At 38.1% G+C, this 27,048-nt stretch overlaps 1 protein-coding gene across 2 annotated transcripts in view; it reads right to left on the bottom strand.

Moving 5' to 3' along the window:
• Window positions 1-27,048, bottom strand: part of CAMK4 (calcium/calmodulin dependent protein kinase IV) — a 133,891-nt gene that overhangs the window by 58,006 nt on the left and 48,837 nt on the right. The window contains exon 2 of one of the 2 annotated variants that reach the window (XM_053931490.1): window positions 19,937-20,015. The exons of the other annotated variant lie outside the window; for it this stretch is intronic. Coding sequence (XP_053787465.1) covers window positions 19,937-20,015 — 79 coding nt within the window. The remainder of the gene's footprint in view (window positions 1-19,936; window positions 20,016-27,048) is intronic. 2 annotated transcript variants of the gene reach the window in all.

Here is a 27,048-nt window from a genome sequence, read left to right as displayed (position 1 = left end):
TTGTGCTGCTTTTTATATTGTGGAGGCTTTCTATCAAGTCAAGTTTTGGTTTTGACTTTTTACATCAGATGGGAAATGAACAGCAGTCATAATATATAAACCTTCAAATTCTTAGTGAAGAAGACACATGGGGGTTTTTTATCACCTGAAAGAAGAGATCTACTTCTCGGTAATTTATTTTTTTCCAGCATCGACAAAATCCAAGTATCCATTACATTCAGAGCTACTTTATAGGCAGAATTTGATTCTCCCCTTGTGTCAATTAGGGATGATTCCAGGATAGTAATGCCACAGTGGTGTGAATGAGTAGAGAACTAGAGCCCTCAGGGTTTTCTTAAAACTTACTGACATTCAATCTCTTCTAGTGGCTCTGCCAGGAAGCAAAATGAAGCAAGAAAAACCAACTTTGGACAAATTGAGTGCATGTAAGAAGGAGAAGAAATCAAGCATTGAAGAAGGATAAAATATTCCATTAGCTGAACATGTCATTGAAGGTAAATAATATGGCCAATAACAAAATCTTCATGGATAAATACTTGCTCTAGGATCAAACCCAGGACTCTTTAAGCTTGTGACCAATGCATGCTTTATGAATGTTTTTGCCTTCTATTCCAAATGCAATTAACAAATTTCTTTTCCTGCTACGTAAAGCAGCAGGTTTGAAGATAGGCTCCTAAGAACTTTTCCTAAAACACTGCTAGCACCAACCCGTGGTCTTGCTCAGTTTTAACATCTCCTTGGCATCACTTTGGGTTTTTTTAGTGAGTGCAAATGTACAGTAAAGGTCTCCAAAGGTCACTGCTGGGTAACAAAGGGCTTTTGATGATTAACACAGTGATACACACTGTGACCATTCTCACATGCTTTGCACCTCAGAAAAATTAATGTACAATTGACCATGGACAGTGATATCCTCAGTAGAGCAGTTTAGATGGGAAAATTTACCTTATACAAAAGCACTGCTATAGACTGAACAACCCAGTCCTGCAGTTTTGAAAATGTTTGGGCATCAAGCACACCTGGGAGCAAGCACGGAAAAGTCTGACCAAAATCTAAAGATGACTTCTTTTTGCACTGAGTAGTTACAAGTGAGAAAGTACAGAGGCCTCCTCTCACCTTGCCTCTCACGTAAATAAATCAAAACATGGACTAAGACTCAGTTTTAGGTGTTTGGTTTCATAGACGTTTACTCTCAAACTGTAGGTGAGTTCCTCTGTAATCAAGTTTGTGACCTGACACACAACAGTAGACTTTCACACTTTCTCAGATGATGGTATGAGGATCAGGTACCTCAAAATTCAAGATAATTAGATGCAATGGAAAATATACCGCAGAGAAACACTTAGGAGTGTTACATATTTATATAATGGCTATTGGGATAGATTTTATTACAGAAATAGGCATATATAGGTGATATGAAATGTTCTGGAGTAAAACAGGGACAGATTTAGTCATGACATTTCATTACAGACAGGCTATTTTATCACTTTTATTTTCTTACCGTCTCCTACGCTAAGTACAGATAGAGTCAACACTTACCTTGTTCAGCTCCTACCAAAAAACCTCCTACCTTATTTTCAGGGCCAAACCTAGCTTATTTTTAGTTTGGGCAGGAATGTCAGCAATTCAACAACTTATATTGAATTTTCCTATCATCATCCTATCAAATAATTTCCTGACAGAAATTATTTGTGGGGATAAGAGTCAGGCATCTCACTCTAGAGTGTATGTTGCTATAGTAACAATTTTTAAAACTCAGATAATTTAATCAAAATATGCCATTACCACAAATGTTTGGGCAAATTAAGTATGTTGGGCTAGATAAAATACAGTTACAGATCTGTGTGTATGTAATAACTGATCAAAATGAGGTTGAAAAACTCTATTTTGTCTCCTCCTATTTGGATGCAATTTAAATAGGCAGTTCAGTGCTTGAAAACTATCTGAGCTTTCCTTAGATTAGCATTACTCACAGGAGCATCAGTGAGACATGTGTCAGTATATTACAGTCAAGAATAATGGGATCAGCAGAACTGGTCTGTTTGTGAAATGAAAAAACAATCAAATGTTAACTTTCAGATGTTTCACAGTTCCACTAGTTTAGCAATTTTCCTTCTACTCTTTGCTTTTAATCTATGCTAAATGGACTAGAGTACGCTTTTGGTCAAATATTTCATCAGTGTAATTTGATTTCTACTTAAATGATTACTTTACTCTGCGTGAAAAACATTACTTCTGTGCCAGGTTGTGAAAATGCCTGGTCAGGTGATTTTAACACTGGTGCAATTTCACTGAGTTGTATTTTCTATATTTGCAAACTTTAAATTGCAAGTAATCAAGAGGTATTTGCTGTGATAGGCCCACAGAGCAGCACCTGCTGTGGAACACCCATGTCAATTAGAGAAGTCATTTGACAGGTAAACCCAAAACAGTTATTTATAATCCCCTCACTGCTGACCCTGAGCTTGAAGATTTCACTGTCATAGGCCAAAAAAAACCCAAAAAAAAACCAAAAAAAAAAACCAAAAAACAAAAACAAAACAAAAAAAAAAACCCTAAAAAACCGAACAAAGTTGTTAGATGGCCTGTGATTTTTCAAACCCACAACACCTATGTGTTTCTGCAGCTTACCTGTGGAGGCACATGGAATGCTAAAAGGCAGCAAATCTGTAAGAACTGCTTGTGGGTGCTGTAGAGCCACTGCCTGGTGCTGTGGCTTCCAGTGCTCCTCAGTAAACTCTAGCAAGCAAACCAGGAGCTGTGACCGTAGCACAGATAAGCACCTGCATGCTGGCTTTAATCTAACTAGATAAAGTACCTGCAGCAGCAAAGATCTAAAAACCTGAACCTGGGAGAAAGAGGCAATCCAGGAATGCTGCTCCCTTAGTTTATAATAAAGCATTTAAATTAAAAGGGTGATAATTCCTGGATTATTCCTAGTATTTGTCCCTCCAGTTATTTCACTTCAGTAGAATTAGGTATTTATGTCTTTTATGTGTCTGTAATTACCCTGTCTTTCAAATTTCATACTGGTCATGCAGAAAAGGAGCACTAGATTTATATTCAGGGTATTTCTTATTTTTGAATTTCAGATTATTTTGACAAGAGATCGGAATGGAAAATTCCTTAATGAAAACTGAGATTCTTCTTCCACATTTCCATGCCCCAAGATGGTGAGACAGAGTAATGCTAACAAACACTGAGATGTAAAAGTGTCGTTTCTGTGTGAATTAAATGAAACAAAAGAAAATGAACCACCCCTTTACACAGATTAATCAAGCTGCTGCTTGGCAATATAGTACCACTCTACAAACAGGCGGCCAATGGATGTTCTCTGTACCCTCCAACTTAGTAGAGAGCAAGAGGAAGAGCACATTCCTCATCCTGCAAGCTTAGTCTCTGCTGTTCTCCTTCCCCTGGGCACTGTGGAGGCAAAGGGGCACATTTGCCCAGGTGTGACCCCCGTGCAGTGAAAACACTGTGTCCAGGCAATGGCTGTGAAGAAACCAATGCAAAACATCTCTTGAGGAGTTTCACAGCACTGCCCACCTCAGGGAGTCTGTTCACACCAGCTCTGCACAGCTCCTTAATTAATATCCCACTTCTTGACTCACATGAACACCTCTAATATGAGCAATTAATTATTTATTGAACCAGCAAGTCAGGCTCTGACAATATGCTTCCCTGCACTTATGGTGCAAGGCATTATTAGCTAGACATTACACTACTTCCAAGTACTTCCAAGAAACAAAGTTTTATTTGCTCATACAGTAACTGCTCTGAAGCCTAAACCCTTCTATATTTTATGGCATCAATTCCTAATTACCATTTATAATTTTGCCATTATTTTTCCTTCTCACAGTTAAGCTGAAATATTAAAACCTGTACAGACATAGACTACACACAAGCAGAGCTGTCATTCCCTGGTAGTCTAAAAGTTCTACTCCCAGTTGTCAAAACTAAACACAGGAGTGATGGGTTGCCCAGGCTCTCTTGAGAGTTTTGAAGAAAAAAAAATAGGCTTGAATTCAAGTAAATCTTCACAGGAAGGAGGTTCAAAGAAGATATTTTCAGTGCAGTTTAAGGTCTTGCTTTTCAATTTCAGGATGTACTGAATGACAAGAATTCCAGTTTCTTCCCAGTTTATACAGAAAGTATCTTCTCACAAAATCTTTTAGTCAAGACTTCAAGGTAAAACACTTGAAAGAAGACTTCTGAATGTGTTTTTACATCTTTATAAAGATGGATTGTATTGAAATCATCTGAACTCATCTATGTATCAATGCAAGATACAGATGTCAGTCTTCAGCATAAGTGATAAAGAATCATGGAGGTTACAAAAAGTGGTAAGACAGAAAGATCCCAGGACAAATTAAAATAGGGACTTATAGGAGACTCAGCCCACTTCTCTGATTTACTCAGATGTAATTCAGTAATCATCATGGCAGTGGACAGTAGGTATAAGCAGAATTTTAAAAAGCTGACCCTTCTGAATTGAAGGATACGTCATTGTTCCAAATAGGACATTCATTTAACAGCTGCTTCAGATAATTTGATTAATTGAATGACCCTTTTTGAGTGAAAATAACAGTTTCTCAAGTAAAGAATTCCTCCTATGTTTTAGTAGCTGTTCTTGGTGGGACATTGTTTGACCTTCTCAGCAAGGTCTGCAGCTCTCTCTTGTGTGGCAGCAACTTTTGAACTCCTAATGGACTAATATTATCTTAAAAACAAAACAGTTTTAAATAATCTTTTTGTATTTTAATCTGGCCAGACTATTCTGTTTCTATCAGCACTCAAGCTTAATATGGGCTCCCTAAAGAGCAAAATAAACAACTCAATATAGCACAACAGCAACTGCACAGACCTGTAGTATCTTCCCTAAACTCAGCCCAGAGTTTTCACTGTGCAGGTGTGCTGGTTTGGCTGGGATAGAGTTTATTTTCTTCACAGTGGCTAGCATAGGATTGGGCTTTGATTGGTGCTAGAAATAGTGTGGATAATTCAGGGATGCTTTTATTATTGCTGAGCAGGGCTTGTGCTGAGCCAAGACCTTTTCTGCTTCTCATTCCAGCACACCAGGGACAAGGCTGGGGGTGCACAAGGAATTGGGAGTGGGCAGAGCCAGGACAGGTGACTCCAGAAGACCAAAGGGATACTCTAGACCATGTGGCATCATGCTCAGGACATAAAGCTGAGGGACAAGAAGGAAGGGGGTGGGGGAGGTAATTCAGAGTCTTCCTAAGTCACTGTTCTGGGAGATAGAGACTTGTTTTCCTGGAGATGGCTGACCAATCAACACAATGAATGAATTCCTTACTTTGCTTTGCTTATCTGCACAGCTTTTGCTTTGCCTATTAAACTGTCCACATCTCAAACCACGAGTCTTCCCACATTTAGTCTTCTGATTTTCTCCCCATCCTGCATCCCCATCCTGCATTCTGCATGAGAGAGTGAGCAGTTCCATGGGGCTTAGGAGCCAGCTGAGGTTAAACAACAACAGTGGGTTACTGAGGATTTTTATTTTTACCATACATAAGCAATTTTGTATTATTAATGGAAAAACAAAACAAAACAAAAGACTACTCATTACTGGAGCAATTATTTTCTGCACATATGTCCATGCTTCCAATTTGCAACTGTAGTCCTTCAAGTGCTGCACATTCCTCAGACTGAACACACGTGCATGGGAATACTGCATGGGAATCAATGTGCCTGCATTTGTCCTGTCAGGTGACTAAATGTCTGGTAGCTGCTGTTGGCTGCAAATATCTGGGTTTGTAGAAGCTGGAAGAGACTGATCTATCTGCATAGGATAGCACTGTTAAGAGTAAATTGTTCCATCAAAGAAGCAACACTACTGTTTCTGAAGAAAAGCACAGTACATTTGCAGGGAAACCATCAGATGGATACAGAAAATTCATGTGGCTGAATAAACTTCAGCACAGTAAATCACACCTTGACATACCAGATTAATAGGCTCTGCATCTTAAAATACATAGTTTCAGTAGTAAAGGTGATCAGATGCAGGTAACATTCCCCAAAGACACACAATCCACTGTGAATAGGTTCTGTTACTCACCCACATTAACTTGGTGGCATCACCACAGGGTGAATGGCCTGGGTGATGGGTTCAGAACCACTTACAGCTTGCACAACACTGGTCATTTGCAACAACGTATTTTATGTTGTATATTTATTTATATTTATATTTATTTATGAGAGTACAAAACAAGGTATATGTTTTTTAGAATAAGCCTCATTATAGGCTATGGTCTCACTATATGACTAATTGGGTTGTTATTTCTTTCCCTGTCTCATTAACACACAGATTTCTGCAAATATATTAGATAATTGTTGAGCAGTTTATGCAAACATTTTTAAGCCTATTAGGTATTCATGAATTGCTCACTTCAGCATTTCACTATTTATAGTGTGTTACTGCCATTGTTACTGTTCCCAAAGCTGGGTGGAGGAGGACACTTTTAAGATGCAAGAACAATGTGTAAATCAAAGGTAAGCTCTTCTTTTGTTTTTGTCAAAACAGATGCATTTATGGTTCTATTTATAAATTTGTACTTGTCATCTTCTTGTATATTCTTGCTTTTCACCTATAACTGTTACAGATCCAAAAATTTCCTCTCTTCTCAGTGAAAATTTATTAATCCAGCTTTTATCCTGGGTAATGGATCCAGTATTAAACATCTTGACTTCACATTCACACCATCCCTCTGAATAAACAAAGTGCCACATAAAAATTAGAAATGGAGAGCTACTTGGTGATAGGATGTTTCCTGTCATTGATGTTTTATCTTAAAATCACTCTGAATTCTCAGGAGCCCTCAGCTGCATGATAAAGATCTGGAATAAATTATATCTGCTTATATCATTAGCCAAGTGCAATGCCTGCTGCAAGTTAAGAAATTTCACATGAATAATAACCTGGTGGACCCATCCTTTTCTCAATTCAACTTGTATGAGTTCACTGCTACCCAATGAAGGTCTGGTGCATCAAGGCTCCCATTAATATTATAATCTCAGTCACAGATATCAAATAATGCCATGTAATCAATGAAGCAGTTTTGTCTGGGCTGGAGTTAATTTTCTTCACAGAAATCTGTATGGGGCTACATGCTGCACCACTCCATTTATGAGCAGTTACACAAACAGGTAGGGAAGGCTTAGTTGGTGGCACTGAAGCTCAAATGAGGTTTTTATACTCAAAATATTTCAGGTGGAATAAAAGCATGATGATGTCAGGTGCAACTTAAGTTGTGCACATTTTGTCTTCTGAAAGATTTCTGGATCTCTCAGCCTGCTGCTCAAATGACCCCTGTACTAGGAGACTTGCAATGTCTGGATTCCAGTCCATTTTTCAGGCAGGTCTACCCCCAAACACTGATAAAAAGGAGTCCTGAAGCAATTTCTGTGTTGCTTGATAGTATCCAGAACCTGCAATTCTGCACTTGCAGGACTCATACACATGGACCCCAAAACTGCTTCAGATTTATAGGTTATATACCTTATAATTTGAATAACTAAATAAAACAGTCGAGGCTCAAAGGAAACGGGAAAGGAACCCCATGCTGAAGATTTTCAGGGACTAAAAATGAGAAGTATTTTGTATAATTGGAAGATGATACAGAGAAGCATGTAGAAATGGTGAGATGTTAAGAAAGATAGGCAGATGTGAAAGCAAGACTTTGTAACTCATTTAGAGAGCTTGCTTCTTAGATTAGAAACTGTGAGCTGAGATTCTCTTGTTAGCACTGTGTGTCAACAAATAACACTTTAATTTACAGGACTGCTTTTGTTCCTGCATCTCCCCAGTCCCAATGGAGGATGTCTCAGCTACATTAATGGCAGCACATTAACTTGCCTCCTCTGCCAAGAACTATGAGTTGTGCTGGGAAAAAGGCAAGTGACTGAGCTGGGAAAAAGACAAGTGACAGGCTGAGAGCTGAAGGAATATGCAGTGACTTCCCTCCCCAACAGGTCACCTCTACCCTTGAATTCAGTGCACAAAGAGCCACAGGGTGCCTTTCATATTTGATCCTGTGCTCCCTGATGCTTCATATAATTTAAGAATAAATGGAGGAGATGATGAAAGGGGACAATTTTAAGCTATGTGAACCTGAACCAGAACAGGTAAATATTTGAATTTCAGGAGACTTTATGTCTCCCCTTATTGGCCAGTGATGTCACATGCAGATTTGGCAAATCACACAATCCCTGACCTAAAACCTAACCTCTAGTGTCTACTGTGTGATTTGAGTGCAATTTTGATATTTAAAAAAAGAAAAAAAAAGGAAAAAAAAAAAAGAAAACCAAAACTGTAATCCCTGAAGACCCCATAGGTGTAGAGATGAGAGGACAGATTTTACCTGTGAAGTAAAGAATGCAGGGGGTAGTTGTTGATGTGCTATGAACTGTGGTATCAACTGCCTCGATACAAATACTTTACAGCTCTATCTCCTGTGGTCCTCATCCATAAAACATGAAAATGCTAATGTGTGTTCTTACTGTAGTGGTGCAGCTGAAATTAGTTATAATAGTGAAGTGAATAATTTTCCTGGACTTCTGATTAGCAGATTTATGGCTTATTTCTGGGAATTAGGGCTTAATCTTGAGGAATTATGACTTTTCCCACAAACTCTTGAAAGCCATGTCATGGAGTTATTTTGATATGCATTTTCTTACATTTTTACATTTAAATCCTATGTTCTTTTGACTTTGCAGTTTCTTATATATTTACATTCAAATCCTCTATTTACCGTGTTTACTACTCAATCCAGAAACCTACAATTATTATAATGCTATATCTTCTTGTAGTGCTGTTCTTTTATCACCTTACAAACACATGAAACCTATATGAGTGTTATGTATTTTGCAGACAAAAATCTAAATTTCTGCAGGTTGATATTTGTGAGAGTGCTGCTTAGAAGCCCTCACAAATTAGCACATCATGTAATAGTTACAATTCTAACAAAAATTTGAAATCAGGATTGTCTCCAACAAATTGGGAAAGAAAGAGACTTGGGTATCACAGGACTGAAATACAAAATAATCCTCTTATTAACGCTATTCCTTGTTACTTATGGAAATGCTTCCAGCTCTTTTCAACTGTATCTACTGAAGACATACTCAAGTGGAGTTTGAAACATCTGCTTGTTAAATATGTGCAAAGTGTAATGGAATAGTTTTTTGGAAATGAACAGTTGTGTTTGAAGACTGCATAAAATGAAAGGAGAATAATAGCAAAAGAAGTGGGAAGGGTTTTTCACATTTGTATGAAAACAAGTTATTAGGTTCTTTTTATTTATTCAGAGTTTGGGTTTAGCTGATGTATTGTTTGTTGGAGGGGCATGGGTCTTTTGGGAATGTTTTTGGGGGACTTTTTCCTTAAGAAAGCCCTTTTTCAGTGACTTGATTAGAGAGCAAGTTTGGTTTGACAAAACTTGTCACAAGCCTCACTCACACACACCAGTGCTGCAGCTGTCAACTGTCACAAGATTCGGCTTAGAAATTTGTATTGAACCTTAATTCTAGTCTTGAGAGATCCTCTGGTCAGGTGATGTATCTCAAGGAAATCAGACTAAGTTGTTGCCTTCCTGATTTCTCAAAGAAGCTTCTGTATCAGAGCTCTCAAATTGGGCTGCTTATATAGCTGCTGTGGTAATTTCCACCTTTGCTTTTCTATTCCTCCCTAGTCTTTCTTTTAGAAGACAAAAATAAATAAAGACCACCTCAGCCAAAAAGCATATATTTTATCTGGAAACAAGCCAGTTTGTCAAGTAAGAATATGCTGATTACAGAATCTTTGGTAAAATAAATCCTTCTTCTACAGATCTCAGTTAGGTTTACCTCTCTGAGAGGCTACAGCGAACTCAGCTTCAGAATAATTAGCACAGGATGACACATTTTAAGTCATAAAATGTTCATGATTTATTCCAACGCCTGAACTGCTAGCCCTGGAGAAAGCATTATAATTTCTTATCTTCTGCCCTCTTCATATTTTAGTGCACATACAGACAGTTTTCCTTTAATTCATTACTCTATAGCTTAGAATCTCTCTCCTGCAAAAGAATAGCTGTCACACCTGCAATGAAAACATCACACCATACACATCTAAAACCAAAAACTTCCTAAAGGCAGAGGAGGAACACTTTCAGAGAGCTCCATCTCAAGCTTCACAGACCCTCCACTTATGCAGAAACCCAGCCTCCTCTGCTCCATCAAGGCACATCTCCAGATTTTTTTTAACAGGTTTTAAATAAGGAAAAGTTTCCAAAGAGGAGGGGTATAATCTCAGGATAGCCTAATATTTACGTCTGCACCACTGTTCAGAAATGCCATCCCTTTGGAGGGTTGTGTGGCATTAAACACAGCCTCATAGAGCAAGAGGTTCTGGTCCTACGCCCCATCTTACCCCTCCTTACTTATGTGCACCCCAGGCACAGAGGTGCCCCAGGCTTGGTTAAAGCCATGGAGAAGACAAATCACTGCAACAGGAAAGGAGCAAAATGTGTGTGGATAGCTTGGTGGAACCGGTGGCTGAGAAAATTTCACAAAGAATTCCTGTCAAGCAGTTCAAATCTAAACTTGTGTCATTTTTGGGGGTTTGGGTTTTCTGACTGAATTTATCATCTAAAGAATATTATCACTCAGAACTACTTTTCAACAGTGTATAGTGTAGGTTGAGCTTCCCTGAACAGCATAACAATGAGTTGAACTTTATATTTTTCTCTTTTTATTAGATGATCTTTTTATTTCTGAAAAATAAGCTATGAAGACCAGAAATGACTGTTTCTGAGTACCTATAAATTTGGTAAGGAAGAAAGAAATATAATACATACATAATATAATACATACATTATAATACATATAATACATAATACATCAATTCTTAAAATCTTAACCAAAATTCTGACTTACTTGGGAACACAGCAATTCAATCTAAATGGTCACAGAAAAAAATATTCTATGTTAAGTGATTTTTGCACAATACCTGCACTACACATAATGCAATACTATATATTGCAGATTTTAAATAACTTTATATACATAGAGCAGGCTTTTACAATAGTAGAAAGGGATTTTTTTTCCTTTCCTAAAAATTGCCCTGGCACAACCTTTTTTTTTTGTTTGTTTGTTTGTTTCTTTGCAAGTACTAAAACACCTAACAAATTTATTTTTCAGTTAAATTTCCACTTTCATTGACAGGTATCTGATTTCACAGCTTCTACAGCAAAAATCCATTGGTAACTTAGTTCAGAAAATAAATGTTTTAGTTGTCTCTTATTTTGAAGAGAATTTAAGTGAACTTCTTTGTCCTGCTTTAGACACTATGCATTTGATGGACTCCTACTCAAAACCCATTTCTTTTGGATTGTAGTGACTCAGAAAATGGAAGCCAGACTCCCCTTACATGAGGGAAAGCTGAATATAAGCAGTGGAAAACTCAAAGTTTTACTGCCTTATTTCTTTATTCAAAGTAATTTTAACTCAATTTTTTTTTTTTTTTTTGTCTCTCAGTTGAAACATAAGAGTGTGAACTGCATATGCATATCCATATGAGATGATGACGTGGATGAAGAAAAATGAGAAAGCCAGGAAAAATAACAGGAGGTTAATTACCAGGAGGTTAATTAGTACCACTTAATTACCACTTCACAGCAGGTGGAATGGTAATTAAGTGGTAGTTAGGAAATTACTGTTTCCCTTTAATTACCAAGCAGTGGCCTTTGTGGTGTCCATATGTATGTGTGTGTATGTGAATAAATAACTGAAGACAATGTGTGGGCTAGTTGACAAAAATAGTCCTTTTTACTGTGGACTGATGTACAGCAGGGTGCAGTTGACTGTTTTCATGTAGGATTACGTGTGACATAATTCTTTCTTTTTTTTTTAAAAATTTGAAAAAACATCAGAATATTACACATTAATACAATGTGAGGGAAAAAATGACCTTAAATGAGCATATGAATGTGAATATATATATATATACACAATATATACACATTTCTAATCTGAAGAAAAAAGGATACTGCCTTAGGATGTCATACAAATGGGTGTATTATGTCAGGCTCTTGCTTTTTTGTCTGCTAAACTTTATCACTCATAACTATCTGTCCACTATGAGTACTGACAGTTACTGCACCAATGGACTTTGATAGATTAAATATGGATATAGATAAATAAAGACAGATATAGATATAGATAGCTATAAATACAGATATATAGATAGCTATATAAATATAGGTCTATACACATAGATATGTGTGTGTATATATATATATATATACACACACATTCATATATAAAGTTTATAGAGAAATAGGCATACAGAGGCAGGAGGCACTTAAAATATAAATCACATAGGACCACATGGCAATAAATAGAACGTTTAATATTACACCCACAAACATATATAATTTTCTCCTGAAGTTAATATAGGAACAATTTATTAATTCTGGTTATGCCAATGTGATACACAAGTCTGCACCCATTCCTCCCCTACCCCTTCCACCCTGACACTTGTCTTCCTAATCAGTTGGGAAGTGTCAACCAAAAGCAGTGTTCCTTCAAGACACAAAATCAAACATTTGCATGAGCCTCTTGATAGCCACTAAATACCACCAATTCACTGCAATAGAAAATTAAAAACACAGGCAACTATATTCCCTGTGGAGTTTGGAATACATAGATGTGAGGACCCTGGAGGTCATCCCCTAAGTTAAGGAGAAATAAGAAGCTTCCCTCAAAAAGCTGTTAAAACCCCATTGGCTCCTTCCCCTGTTCCTGTGTCTGTTCCACTCCCTTCCTATTCCCTCATCTTTGTACTGTCCCAAAACCAGGTTCACCCCCAGACCCCTCCGGACAGGGCAGTGAGAGCTGAGACATGTGTGTGCTGGGGGAACTCTGAACATCTCACCGCACAGCTGAATTAAACACCTGTGGATTTTGTGCAAAGGCCCTTTCTGCTTCTTTTCCCTGGACTTTACTTGTAGCAGTTCAGGCTGCTACACATAGAGTTTTAAATACATATTAATACACGATCTTCTAGGATGTGTGTTGGGATATGTGTGTCTGTAAAACATACATGCTTAAATATATATATCACAGAATCACTTGGGCTGAAAAGTCTTCCAGGATCATCAAATCCAGTCTTTGAACAATCACCAACTTGACAAAAAAACAGGAGTACTTTGTGAGTGCCACATTGTCATTTCTTGAATATACCTCCCAGGGATGGTGCTTCCACCATACCCCTGGGCAGCCCATTCCAATGTCTAATCACCCCTCTGTGAAGAAATTTCCCCCCGATGTCCAGCTAGAAGCTCCCCAGCTGCAGTTTGAGGCCATTTACTTTTGTCCCTTGTTACCTGGGAGAAGGGGATGACCGTCTTTCCACTACAACCTCCATTCACGCAGTTTTGCAGAGCAAGGTCATCTGAGCCTCTTTTTCTCCAGGCAAAATACACCCAGATTCCTCACCTGCTCCTCAAAGGATTTAATCTCCTTCCCCAGCTCCGTTCCCTTCTCTGGCACTTCAATGTCTCTCTTGCAGTGAGGGACCCAGAACTGGACAGAGGATTCAAGATGCAGCCCCACCAGTGACAGCACAGAGGGACAGTCACTGCCCTGCTCCTGCTGCCCCACTATTGCTCACCCCAGCCAGGTGCCCTCGGCCTTCTTGGCCACCTGGCCACACGCTGGCTCATGTTCAGCTGCTGTTGACCAGCACCCCCAGGTCCTTTTGCACCAGGCAGCTTTCCAGACACTGTCCTGGCCTGTAGAGCTGAAGGGGTTGTTGTTACCCAAGAGAAGGACCTGGCACTTGGCCCTGTTGAACCTCATACAAGTGGTCTTGGCCTATCAGTCCAGCCTGTCCAGATCCCTCTGCAGAGCCTTCCTGCCCTCCAGCAGATCAACACCCTAGTCTTACTTAGTCTCATCCATGACCTTATGGAAGGTGCAATAGATCCCCTCATGCAGACCATCCATGAAGATATTAAACATAACTGGGCCCAACACTGGGGGATTCTGGGGGACACCACCAGTGACCAGAGGCCAGCCAGATCCAGCACCGTTCCCCACCATTCTTTGGGCTCGGCCATCCAAACAGTTTTTAACCCAGCCAAGAGTGCTCCTGTCCAAGCTGTGGGCTGCAGCTTTTCCAGGAGAATGCTGTGGGAGACAGTGCCAAAGGCTTTGCTCAAGTACAGGTAGACACACCCACGTTCACACCCCCTTTCCTGCATTCCCTAGGCAGGTCACCTGCTCATGAAAGGAGATCAGGTTGGTCAGGCAGGACGTGCCATTCCTGAACCCCTGCTGGCTGGGCCTGATCCCCTGTACTGTATTTGCCGTGTGATCACATCCAAGATGATCTTCATCATCTTCCCTGGCACTGAGGTCTGGCTCACAGGCCGGTACTTCCCTGCATCCATTTTCCTGCCCTTCTTATGGATGGACATCACATTAGCCAACCTCCAAATCACCTGGGACCTTCCCAGTTAGATAGGACTGATGATCAGTGATGCAGAGCAGCTCGGCAAGCTCCTTCTCCAGCTCCCTCAGCACCCTTGGATGAATCCCACCTGGTCCCATGGACTTGTGAGTGTCTAAGTGGCTCAGCAGGTCACTACCTCCCTCCTCCTGGATTGCACAGGGTCTGTTCTGCTCTCTGTCCCTGTCTGCCAGCTGGGGCTGGTTCCCTGAGGATAAACAGGCCTTACTGTTGAGGATGGAGGCAAAGAAGACATCTGAGCCTTTTCCTCATCCTTGGTTCCAGTGTTTGCCTCTGCAGCCAATCAAGGATGGAGATTTTCATTGGCCCCATTTTTGTTGTTGATGTATTCAGAAAAACACTTTCTATTACCTTTCACAGCACACAGCAGTGGCCAGATTGAGTTTTATTTGAGCTTTCACCTTTCTAGTTTTTTCTTTTCATGACCAGTAACATTGCTGTACTCTTCCTGAGTTGCCTGTCCTTTCTTCTCAATGTATATATATATATATATATATATATATATATATATATATATATATATATATATATATATATATATATATATAGTGTGTATATGTGTGTGTGTATCTATATGTATATGTGCAAACATTAATGTATTGAGACTTATTTATATGTGCCTTACAGACCATTATGATCTCCTTCAGACCCTAACTCCAGATATCCAACCCCAATTATCCACAAGGCACACCTATTACCTTTGCATTTGCTCACTCTCCTTTCTGATCCACAGACATAAAGTATCTGTTGTCCTCAAATTGTCTAACTTATTTGTACAATTGGATTAATCCCTGCCCAACTATTTCCAGAGTATGTATTGTTTGAAAGCTGTCGCTCTGTTTCAGATCTGAGAAAAAATTGATGGGCCTGAAGATTTGTCTGAATTTGAATATCAACTAGTCTGAAGGAAGAATGCTGCTTCATATATGCTGATTTTGATAAAAGTGCTGCAGAATTATTATTTAAGCATCACAAACTGTGCGAGGGAGGATGCTCACACATAAAAAAGAAGGAAACCAAAATGAAAATTCTCCAAAACAGTCTCTATACTTGTATGTTTCATTGACTGAGACAGACAGGGTCTAATATTTCATAATACTTAATTGCTCTTAGGGGACAGCACATAGAACTGGGAAATATTATCCAGGCTTCATTCAAAGCATTGCTGAGATGCAAATAAAATAAATATTATCTCATTTTTATGGACAAAAAAGTTGAAACCAAAAGAAATACTGGGAATATGCCAGGACCCTGGCTACAAACAACCCAGCTCTGAATCCTATTCTCCTTTCAGCAGATAATGTTGCTTTATTGCAGTGGCAGCTCCAAAATTACTTCAGTTGCAGTAGTTAGCACTTGGTAGACCTACAATGTAGGCAGGCACTTGGTGTCTTAGTTTAGAACCATGCAACAGAGTCCATCTGTTCTCATCACTATTTTTAAAGCAACTTGTCCAGACTCAGGTAGGAAATCTAAGGTGGAGGTGGATCTAATTTCTTGGAAGGAATTCACCTGCCTAGATTCTGAGATAATCTCCAGGCTGCTTAGCTTCCTCAAAACACACCAAAAGGTGGAAAAGCAGATAAGAGACTTCATATAAAAAATACCACATATATATGTTCGCTTCATTAGAGAACTGCATTCTTCCAATATAATCCACATGCTGTATGTTGTTTGCAGCAATGACCACTCCAGAATAACTGGTTGTAAATATCACATAATTTTTAAATCTCAGTTTAAGAGCAGTAAGAATAATTTTTGTAAAGTGTATCCTAAAGGTACTTCACTTTTCTGTAGCACTGTGTCATCAAGGAGAGGTAAAATGCATAGTAAAAAGCAAAACAATCTCATATTTGCAATTGCAAGTGTAAAAGTTCATCACAGTACTCTGTTCATTTGATGACTTTTTCTGAAATGCTATGTGATCTGTTTTTGCTTCTTTCTTGCTTCATGAAATAGATTTCCCCCAAAGAAATTACATGGTTCATATCTTTACATTTACCACCTGCGTGGAATTTAAAAGACCCACTAAACATAGAAAATGAGCATGTAATACAGTTCAGTTATGCTCAGGAACTAAGCAGAAAGGTTAGATGATTAAATCACAGGCAATATTTTTGCATGCTTATTCATCTGACCATATATGTTGGGTTTTAAACATTTTGTTTTGTAGCTCTTAAAAACCATTACAAATTTTATTTCTTATACATTTTTGGAGAGTATTGCTCCTGCTGATTCAAAAATCAACTGTTTTTTGGACCTCTTCAACCCTTCTGACAGTTGTCTTTTAGCAGCTCTAGAAGCTAAAGTTCTAACTTGCCTCTTAGTTTCCCAACTTTGACATTAAGGCACTTCAGGTGTAAGGATCAGACGTGCTCTTTGAAGTAAATTTTATTCACTATAAACACATTTTAAAGATTTGAAACTACTCCTAAGCTTGGGCTTGATAAAACTAAAATCAACAGAAAATGGAAGCATTTTGCTTCAATAATTTTGAAGCAGTAAAACCCCTTCTTTCTTCCTCCCTTTGAAATTGTAGAAAATTTGGTTAAGAATGGTTAAGAATTAATGGTTAAAAATTATTAAACCTCTCAACTGAAATATAATATTATGAACACTTTCTTTTATTTAGTCACACAGAAATGTTTGTTCTATTACTCTTTGATGATTTAACCCCTATAAAAATCCCCTAAACCACAGATGAAACCACCCACACCCCCAGACCTCCCCAAAAATTAGCAACTAATCTACTGCAATTTTATTAAACAAGATGGTAAAAAATGTATTAATTGCAGAACCTCTTAGGAATTCAAAACCCTGTACAAGTATGTATTCTCAGAACTGGATGCTATTTGGTCTTGCCCAAAGTTTTATTTGCTCTTAAATAAGAATGTATTAATCAAGCAAAATGAAAAATTACTCATTCTATTTAAATGAAAAGAACACTGATAGCTATTTTATGTTTCTTGCAGTCTGTTCCTAGCAGACTACTTCAATCCTAAAGGGTCATATGTTCTTACCAAAGTGCTTCCCATGGGACAAAAGTAATAATTTCTAATGCTTTACTTCAAATTACAGCGCTTCAGTGATCATCACTCAGAAATCTGGAGCTGCCCATCAGCCACCAGCCTCCTAATCACACATCACTTGTCATCACTTCCAGAGCAATCTGGACCACCCTATCCCTGTCCCTCACCCTGTTTTTACAGACCTCTTCCTTAGAGAGTCAGTCTTGTTTGAAGCAGCAGACTATTTCCATTCAGACAGTCAGTTTGAATGGAAAAATCAAGAGTATTTGCTCTTTTGCCATCTTCCTTTATCTTCTAATTTCATGTGCTTTTCAGAGCTCCCTTATGTACATTTACGAATGGAATTGAAGAAATGGAGCTCTACCAAAAAACAATCACAGGCTCTTCTTCTTTCCCTCCCATCCCTTTCCCTCCACTATTGAACTGCCATCCTTTTTTCTAATCGTTTTCAAAACGGCAACAGGACACTTAGGAGACAACATTAGCTGATAAACATTTTACTACATGACTTGGCTCACACATGGTTATTTTATATACTGAGATACTCTGAGTAAAGATCAGACCTCCTGCTGTAGGAGCACTCTAACATGGGTATATCAGTCCCTATGATAAAAATTACATCTTCAAATTGGACAGACACAAGCAGTGGCATATCCTTAAAGCATTGTCTCCCATATTCTCATTTACAAAGAAAAGCTCATTTGTGTAAGAGGATTACTTGTTTTCATAGCAAAACATCCCAAAGTGCATCAATTACACTGGGAACAGCTCAGCTCTGTGAACTGCTTAACCACACTGCTAATATAAGCAAAGCTGCATTAAGTCAAACTTATATATTATTGCTGATGTAAAAACAACTTATATAACTATGGTCTTTTCCTTTGGTGTCATTAAAAAAAAAATCAAACCTGTGATATAGTAAGTCTACAAAAGTTTAAACTGACTAGTTTAAGACACAGAAAACCAGATCTAACATAAATACAAAAATATGACAATTGTAAACATGAATTCATTTCCATGAAAGCAAAAAAATCAAAAGGCAGAGAAATATTTTTCAGAAATATTGTTCTTCCTTGTGCATTCCAGAATGAGAATTATAAGACAGTATACTCTTAAAACATTATGGGAATCGCTGCCATAATGAACAGATGAAACCTCAAAAATTCTGTGCCCTTCTATAGGAACAGCAGACCACAAGCTGCAGCAATGCACTCGCACACGCTCTGCTTCTTCCAGTGTACCAGATGCAAAGTCAAAAGCAGCACACACAGTCTTCGTGCCAGTTTAAACCTTGGCTCGCATTCAAAGACGACAAGTTAATGCCAACATTTTAGTCATGTGAAACCCACTCATTACGTCTTGCACTGAGACCACCAGTGAAGCCACCATTTGGACATGGTTATGCCTACCCACCCATCCTTATGCTTCTACATGTGAACATTCCTGAACATTATGGAATAATGAATGTTCTAACACTGGGATAAACTGAATCAAAATCATTCATGAAAAATATCATGTACATGCCTCACAGCTTGCTTGCTTTCTCTCAGACTTCTCTTTCCATCCTAGGAATATGAACTGCTCTATCCCATGCCCCACAGTGTCTTTCTACGTGAAGTCTCTCAGTCCACAACTTGCCTTTCTTGTCTTAATGTCTCTTCTTGCTTTCTACCATCTATTTTTCAGAACACAAAAAATAGCTGTAGTATAAGTGTGACATATATGGAGTTCTAAAAATAAATTGTCATCTCAACTGGTTTTCTAGCAATTTCATAGTGGTAAAAAAACCTACTACAATATATTTAATTTTACTTGGGTTAGAGTTGGTGTTTTAATCAGTTTCTGAAAAAAGATTAATTCTGTCATGGCATTTTTTGGGCAAAACAATGTATTACATCAAAGACAAAACACTGAATATTTAAATTTTTCAAGGTATCCTTTTTAGTTTTTTTAATGAAGGAAAAAGATACATTTTTTCATAAAGGTTTTGCCAAATCTAAGTGCATATGGACAACACCAGCTGAAGGTACAAGGCATATTTGTGGGGATAAGGCATTCCCACTACAGTACTGTTACCTCTAACAGGTGTTTTAGTGACGAGGAGCCAAAGCTCACTCATGGAAAAGACAAGCTTAGCAGTTTATAATCCTAAATCTAGCACATTTTCCCCACAGGAATAAACTGCTCAAAAAAAAGAAAAAGAAAAACAAAAAACAAACAAAAAAAAAAAAAAAAAAAAAAAAAAAAAAAAAAAAAAAAAAAAAACCCAAACAAACAAAAAAAGAAAACCAAAAACAAAATAGAAGGAAAAAAATCCCAGAGAAAATCCCAAACATACTCCAAAACAAAGCAAAACAAAACAAAAATGACTTACTGTCTTCTTCAACATTTTGACGGCGTAAGGTTTCTGGGTCCCTTTCTGCCTGCATCTGTAGACAATGGATGTAGCCCCACTAAATTTAAAATAATAAAAAAAAAAAAAAAAAAAAAAAGGAAGAATAGTTGGGTTGTACATACATCTCTTTGAATCTGTCAATAAACAGAGTTGCCTACATTTTCTACTCCTCCCAGTTTGGGCAAAACTATCTCACTTTTCCCCACAGATGCAATAAACCCTCCCCTCCAAAACCCAAGAAGTTTCAAAGTTCCTTTGTGTTTAACCAGAGAACTTCAGCAGTTGCTCAGCCAACAGAAGTTGCAAGAGTTTAACATTCTTCTTGGCCGCACCTTTTCTGTCTCATGGCAATCCCTGGATGTTTCCTTGGATAATCAATTCACCATATCTTGCCTTTGTTAAGGCAACACATTTGCAATGATAAGTTACATTGTAGGGGTCTTTTCACTAATTGTTGATGATAGCAATGGTGAGACAGAAAATTTTTGTGTTTGCCCACTGGACCAAAAAAATCAAATTGGGCACCAAATGGAGGAAGCAGCACTTTAGGTTTATTCAATGGAAACTGGTGGGACTTGTTCACAGCAAAAGTGGACTGGGCTTGCATCTTCTGTTTGCCTTCAAGGTGTAATTACTTGAATGTGTAAAGTTTGACAACTCAAAACATAAAATTATGCCTCTGCTGGATGGAAGGCACTTCTCTGAGTGGATAGCTGGGGTAGACGGTCACCAGAGGGAGGCTTACCTTGCTGTGCTTTACTTGTTACTGTCAAGGAAGGGCCCTGCACTCTGAATTTCTCAGAGATGAAACGTCTGGCAAACTCATACTGGTTACAAACCATTCAGATACCTTTGTATTCTACCCAAAATGGACATACTGAAGCATCACTGAATTTAAGGTATTTTCAGAAACTTCCTGCCCTCAGGCCCACTCCAAGACTCAGCACTTCTAAATAGCTGCATATTTTTAAGGTAGAGGGGACTGCTTTTGTCATTTATGACCTTCTGAACAGCCATTGCAGAATTGCATACAGCAGCTCTGCAGTGAGTGAATTCCCATGCATACCAGACACCAAATTGCACTGCAGATCCCTTTGAACTAGGAGAAACCCATCTCAGTGCGTCTACAGGAGACAACCATGACAGGAGCAGCTTTCTTTTAAACAGTAGAATGGCATAGCCATGCTTGATTATGGGAATAAAGCTGTGGCACAAGGTTCATTGTTCTGTACAAAACTGCCATGGGTGCCCTGCTCTTCTCCCTCCTCAGCATAGGCCAGACAGGTGTCATACAAGGCTCTGAGTAGTAGGCACATCCTTATTTTCATAAGTACATGACTGAGCACAAGAACTAGTGTTTGATTAAGAAGATTTATTTCAGAAAGACATCTTCATAAGGAAAGGTCACCTCTGGCAAGGGTTATGCAGCTCAGTCATCTAAGGGCTTCTCTACACCACATATAAATTAATCTTCACTTTATCTCAAATGCTAAAATTATTTGTCTCTCTTAAAATTATATTGATAAACGTGTGGAAGTAGTGAGAGCTTCAGTGACTCCCAGAATCATTACATTATTTTAATTAGATCTCCTCTCCTTTGCCAAGTCTCCAAAGACTCTATTTAGCAAAAAGAAAAAAATATATAACATTAAAAAAACCCCTCACATCTTTTAAATACAACAAAAACTGTTAAAAGATAGAATTCTAAGAAAGTACTGTGATAAGGCTTATATCTCCAGTACTTCACTGCAGGATTGCAATGGGGAAGTCAGTGCATAAACTGCAAATCATTTCTGTACTCTGCTTCATGTACAGAGAGTGCAGTATAAACATTAAACTCAGTTTACATACATTCTTACAAAGTAGGCAGCAAACTTTCTAGAAATTACTGTTATTTGGGTGAGGGCATAATTAGATAAGCTATCCAGCTGACAATCCAAATAAATAGATGATCATTCCTTTGCAAATCTCTTGATGCTTACTGCTGCTGTGGCAATGGAGGGCAGTCCCTGTCTCTCAGTAAAGCTACTATCAGTATTTGCATCACCAGTTTGCAACGTGGTGCTGCAAAGTCTTCCATGTAAATAGAAGCCTAGCCCCTAGAACACCCAGATTATTTAACTGGCTTAGTGATGAGATGGACACCTCCACCAGCAAGGATAGATAGCATCACACCACCCTTTACAGTTCATTTGACTGTACACAAACCTAGAAGACAGGCAGCATAATGCTTGAAAGAGGTGTAAGACAGCCCAGAGAGAGAATCCAGCTGACCAGTTTGACATCAGGTTCATTAGTCAATATCAAAAATACAAACAAAGGTGCTACATTGGAAATTATTCTCTATTGTACAGATTTCTGCATATCCCTGCAGTCCTAATTTGGTGTAAAATTGATGACAAGGTATTGCATGACTTGGGAACACTTTGAAATATTTTGCTTCTGATTTACATGGCTTTGCCCAGCTCTGACAGATTTGCTGTCACCAGCCAGGAGAGAAAACACCTAACATCAGCTAACAACCAACACTGCTTTCCTCTTCCATGGCAGAAACCAGTACAGGAAATCAGGAATAGGATGACAGCCTGGTGCTAAAGGTAGCAGAGAGCTATTACTAGTAAGGACCTGATTCTTTGTTTCTTTGTTGGTAACAGGATATCTTTGCTTCTTCACAGTTAAAAAAAAAAAAAAAAAAAAAAAAGGTAGCTGTGAGGGGAGTGGTGCGAGCAGAAATCAGCCTATGGATCTTAATGTAAATGCACAAACACTGCCTCATGTAAATCAGAGTCCTTTGCTTTGCTTCTTATTTTGGCTTCCCACTGGAGCTTGCTGCTGAAGCTTTCTGCTGAATCAGCACATCCAGCTTTCCTGAGTGACTGTGTGACTTGGAAGGTCACCAACTGGAGCAATTCAGGCTTTCACCACCAAAGAGCAGTGGGAAGATTCAGCTGCAAGACTCTCACATGCAAAGCTGAAACTCAGAGAGCTGCTAATTGTAACCTCTTGCCCCTAACCTGTTTTTGCAACATCAAACCTTGACTGCCATCATCCGGCCCCTCAGAGCCTCCTCTCGAATTTTCATCAACTGAAAACTTCATTGATACGTTTTGTCAGAATACACAAATATACAGAAACCAGGAATCCTTGTGGCAACACACCACTTCCCTGGGCATGAAATTCATGGCCAGACAGGCAGACCACGAGCCTCTCAATGTCCCACTCTCTGCAAGGGGTCTCTTCATTCAGACTCTTTTATCTGAATGATAAATGTAAATAGTGCAATAGAAAGAGATCACTTGTACTCAGTGGTTAAGGCACTATCCCATAAACAGTTTAAACGGGAGAAACTGAGAGGGCCCTGAGCCCAAACAGCTGATAATCACCTGTAGAAGTGCATTGCAGTGTATCACTGACAAGTGACTCATTACCAATTCAAGTGAAAAACCAGAAATCATGTCTCCCATATTCCACAGGATTACTCACTGTATTGTGTTGCCTCTTTAGAATTGATTCTGTCAGATTTTGCCTCTTTGTATTTAGTGAGTACATACAAATATATATATCTTTGCATATATACATACACATTTATATGCAATATTTATTATATATATTTGTGTATTGAAGTGTGCATTTATTTACTTCTAAAGAAAATTAGGCTTAAAGGAGCATCCAGCTGCTGGTTTTTTTTCACCTTTGCCTGGAAACAGTCTACCTGAATTCAAAACATTAGTTATTTGAAGTTGGCTGGAACAAGAAAAATAGGGGGGAAAAAAAAAAGAAAAAAAAAGCTGTATTCTTGGAATATGTAGTTGGCCACGTTAGAGAATAGTAATTAGAATTGTTGAAAATATTGCCATTCTCCTTTATATGTGTTTCAATCTGGAAAGCTGCTTAATGATTCTGTTAAAGATTTACTTTGAAAAGCCCAGGATAACTGTGATCATGCTAAAGAAGAACAGCAACAAAAACAAGAGATAGTTTTACTGTGGAGATGCCAAATGCTTTACTAAAAAAGATGTGTCTATATATACATATATACATATATGTATTGAACTTAGAAAAAAATTGAAAATAATGGATACATCTTAACTGCTTGGTCATAATTAACAACAAAAACATTCACTTTTGTGATGCCACCTACAATGAAGACAATGACAACACATAAGAAAGCTCTTGATGTCCTGTACATGGAATGTATCACAGCTGAGGCACATACAACCCAGTATTAGCAGAGAAACAATTTTGCTGAAGTAAAAATACTTCAGTGGCACGATAATTTCACTCACCCATTAGTCAAGCAATGTACATATGTACCACTAAATACATCAAAATAGACTAAAATTCAATAACTGACCCCTGCATGTGTGTTGTCTAAAACACAAATTTGAAAAATGCTTTTAAAATATTTGAAATGTGCAAAACTTTCTGTCACCCCACCAATCACTTCTCAATATATAATTGCTTGAGCATTCTAGATTATTTCTCTTATTATTATCTTCAGGTGTTACTGAGCTTCCAATTGTTTCATAAAGACACTGTTTTAATGGTTGGGCACCAGCACCACAGTGCCCTGCCTATGCTAAGGACTCTAGACTGGAAGACTGAGAGAAAAGGCATGGCCATGCTTCAAATACATGCAGTCAAAAATAGCAGTGTCAGCACAGATGGAAGAAAGTCAGGGACGCCCAGGAGGGGTGTTAAGGAGGTGGAAGTGATCGGCAGAATTTGCACATAAAGGAGAAAATAGAATGTGCAGGATCCTGCAGTGGAGCCTGGCAGAGAGAGAAAATAAAAAGCAAGGAAAGACAGAATTTGACCCAGTTTGGAAAAAGCATTTCTTCCCTGAAACCCACAAAAAGCTTCTGCCTCTGAAACAGGAAAGGCAACAAAAATGAAATGCAGCCATATGTTTATTTGGCCACAGGTAGGTAGCAAAAGTAAGTTCCTCGAGCTGCAGATTTTAAAATAAAATAACACTCACTCGCAGTAATTTAACTGTAAGAAGGAAATTCAATCTTTTTAAAAGTAGATCAGCATTTCCACACCATGCCCACTCATCCTGGTTTTTATATTGCCTTTGAATCAATTCATTACAAATACAGTCCTCAATATAATCTCCTGCAAATTTCATTTGGATTAAATTCCTTAAATTATGGATTGATTTTTTAAAAATAAATTAGTTTGTGCTTCATGCAGTCAAGCAATAATTACACAATCAAGTTTGTCCAATAAAACAGGTGAAAGAATGATCGGTCCAAAGAAAACTGTACTTGGTACAAAGCCATGGAAATCTGTGATGCCAAAACTGCAGTAAGAGATCAAAGTCCATTATAGGTTTTCACAAAGAATACTGATTTCTTTGTATAGTTTACAGAAGTTAAAGTTAAAGCTCATTAATTTACCTTTTCTTATGTATACACTAAAAGGTCAAAATGGATTTATAGAAATCAAATTACTATTCTTAGACTTCAAAATTAAACATCCCGTTTGAAGTTAAAAGACTGGACAGGGAAAAAAAAAGGTTTAAAACAGATAAAATCTATTAAATTAGTTTAAAAGTGCATATTCCGTGGTATTACTAATATTTCCTTCACTTTAAAAAGTACATACATGTAAATTTGGAAATTCTCACAACTTTCATTTCATGTAGAGGTATCAAACAAACTCTTTATACAGCAATCTAACAAACAATTCTTAAATTATTCAAATCTAATCTCAAACCTTCTTCTAAATATCAATATCTACATATACAGGACTTGCAGGCATTTGCAAGCCACTGCAGCCCTCCCTTTCTCCTCATTATTTCATGACTTGTAAACAGAATGGAAAATTGCACAGAACATATATCATTTAGGAGCAGCAAAAAGCCTTGGATTCCCACATACTATCAGGAATAAAACAAATCTTTAAAGGAGGCAAGGTTAGTGGAAAAAATGTACATGGTTCTGAAAAAGAAATCTAATTCCATTGCATTCCAGAGTTCTGGCTGGTTTGATTTTTGGAATGAAAACATCCATACGTTTTCAGTTTTTTGTTGTTTTGGTTTTTTTGCCTTTATTTTTTTTTAACTTCTACCAGCTGAGTAGATTTTCTAATATTTGAGGTAAAAGGCTGGCCTCCAAAGGCAATGCAATAGTCCAACAAGATATTTTTTACATTCAGCCATCACTGCATTCAGCAGTTAAATGGAACCTTAGATAAGCACAACAAAAGCCACACACAATAAAAAAAAAAACAAAACAAAACAACAACAACTGTAATCAAACTAGTGTTTGCCAATATTCTTGAACCTCGAACTGCCACTGATAACAGCTAGTAGGACTATAATTCTTTAGACATGGGGTAGGTTGGCTGTTGAAACACCAGTTAAAATGCAGCAATTCAAGCCACTCCTGCTGTGCTGGCTGGACCAGCAGCTGATAATTCCTGCTGGGACTGCAGCAGCATATTTCTAACTTGCTTCCAATGGGGCTCCTCCCTCAAGTATTGCAGGAAATTTATAGAAAAGGACCTTTATCCCATAGAGAGGTTAAAAAAAATTGTTACATCTGATTCTAGTGCCTTTTTAAACTGCAGGAATTCAGTTAAGTGTCACATTAGCTGCATTCTTTCATATCCATATTAACATTAGATAATTTCCCCCACATCATATGCTACTTCTTAAATTTCAGTTTAGCTGGTAGGTAAATATTGAGAACAAGAAAGAAATCACCAGCACTGAGTCTGGCTTCCCTGCCTTTCACTGAGTGGAAATAGCTGACCCAAACTTACTAAAGGAGCAAGAATCATTCTCTCAAGCATTAATTTGAAAAGCACAGAAGCAAAACTCAAACTACACTGAAGTCTGGAGGTTACTGCTGTATTGTGTGTATGTTGCTCCCTTGAAGTAACCCACCTTTCTGAAATTTGGGCTCCTAAACAAAACTTCAGGTATGATTGCTGAAATGCAGATATGAGGTGAAGATTAGAGCACTTCCTACAGCACTGTGCAAGGAAAATGTATAGAAAATACATTCACCATTTCTTCTTTTTCCTTTAGCCCCTCTAATATGTTGGATCAGATCACACATTGGAATAGCTGTATTTCTAAA

The sequence above is a fragment of the Vidua chalybeata genome, chromosome Z (assembly GCF_026979565.1).
Source record: "Vidua chalybeata isolate OUT-0048 chromosome Z, bVidCha1 merged haplotype, whole genome shotgun sequence".
Lineage (NCBI taxonomy): Eukaryota > Metazoa > Chordata > Aves > Passeriformes > Viduidae > Vidua > Vidua chalybeata.
The sequence above is the reverse complement of the archived record's forward strand: the minus strand, read 5'-3'. Positions and strand labels throughout refer to the sequence as shown.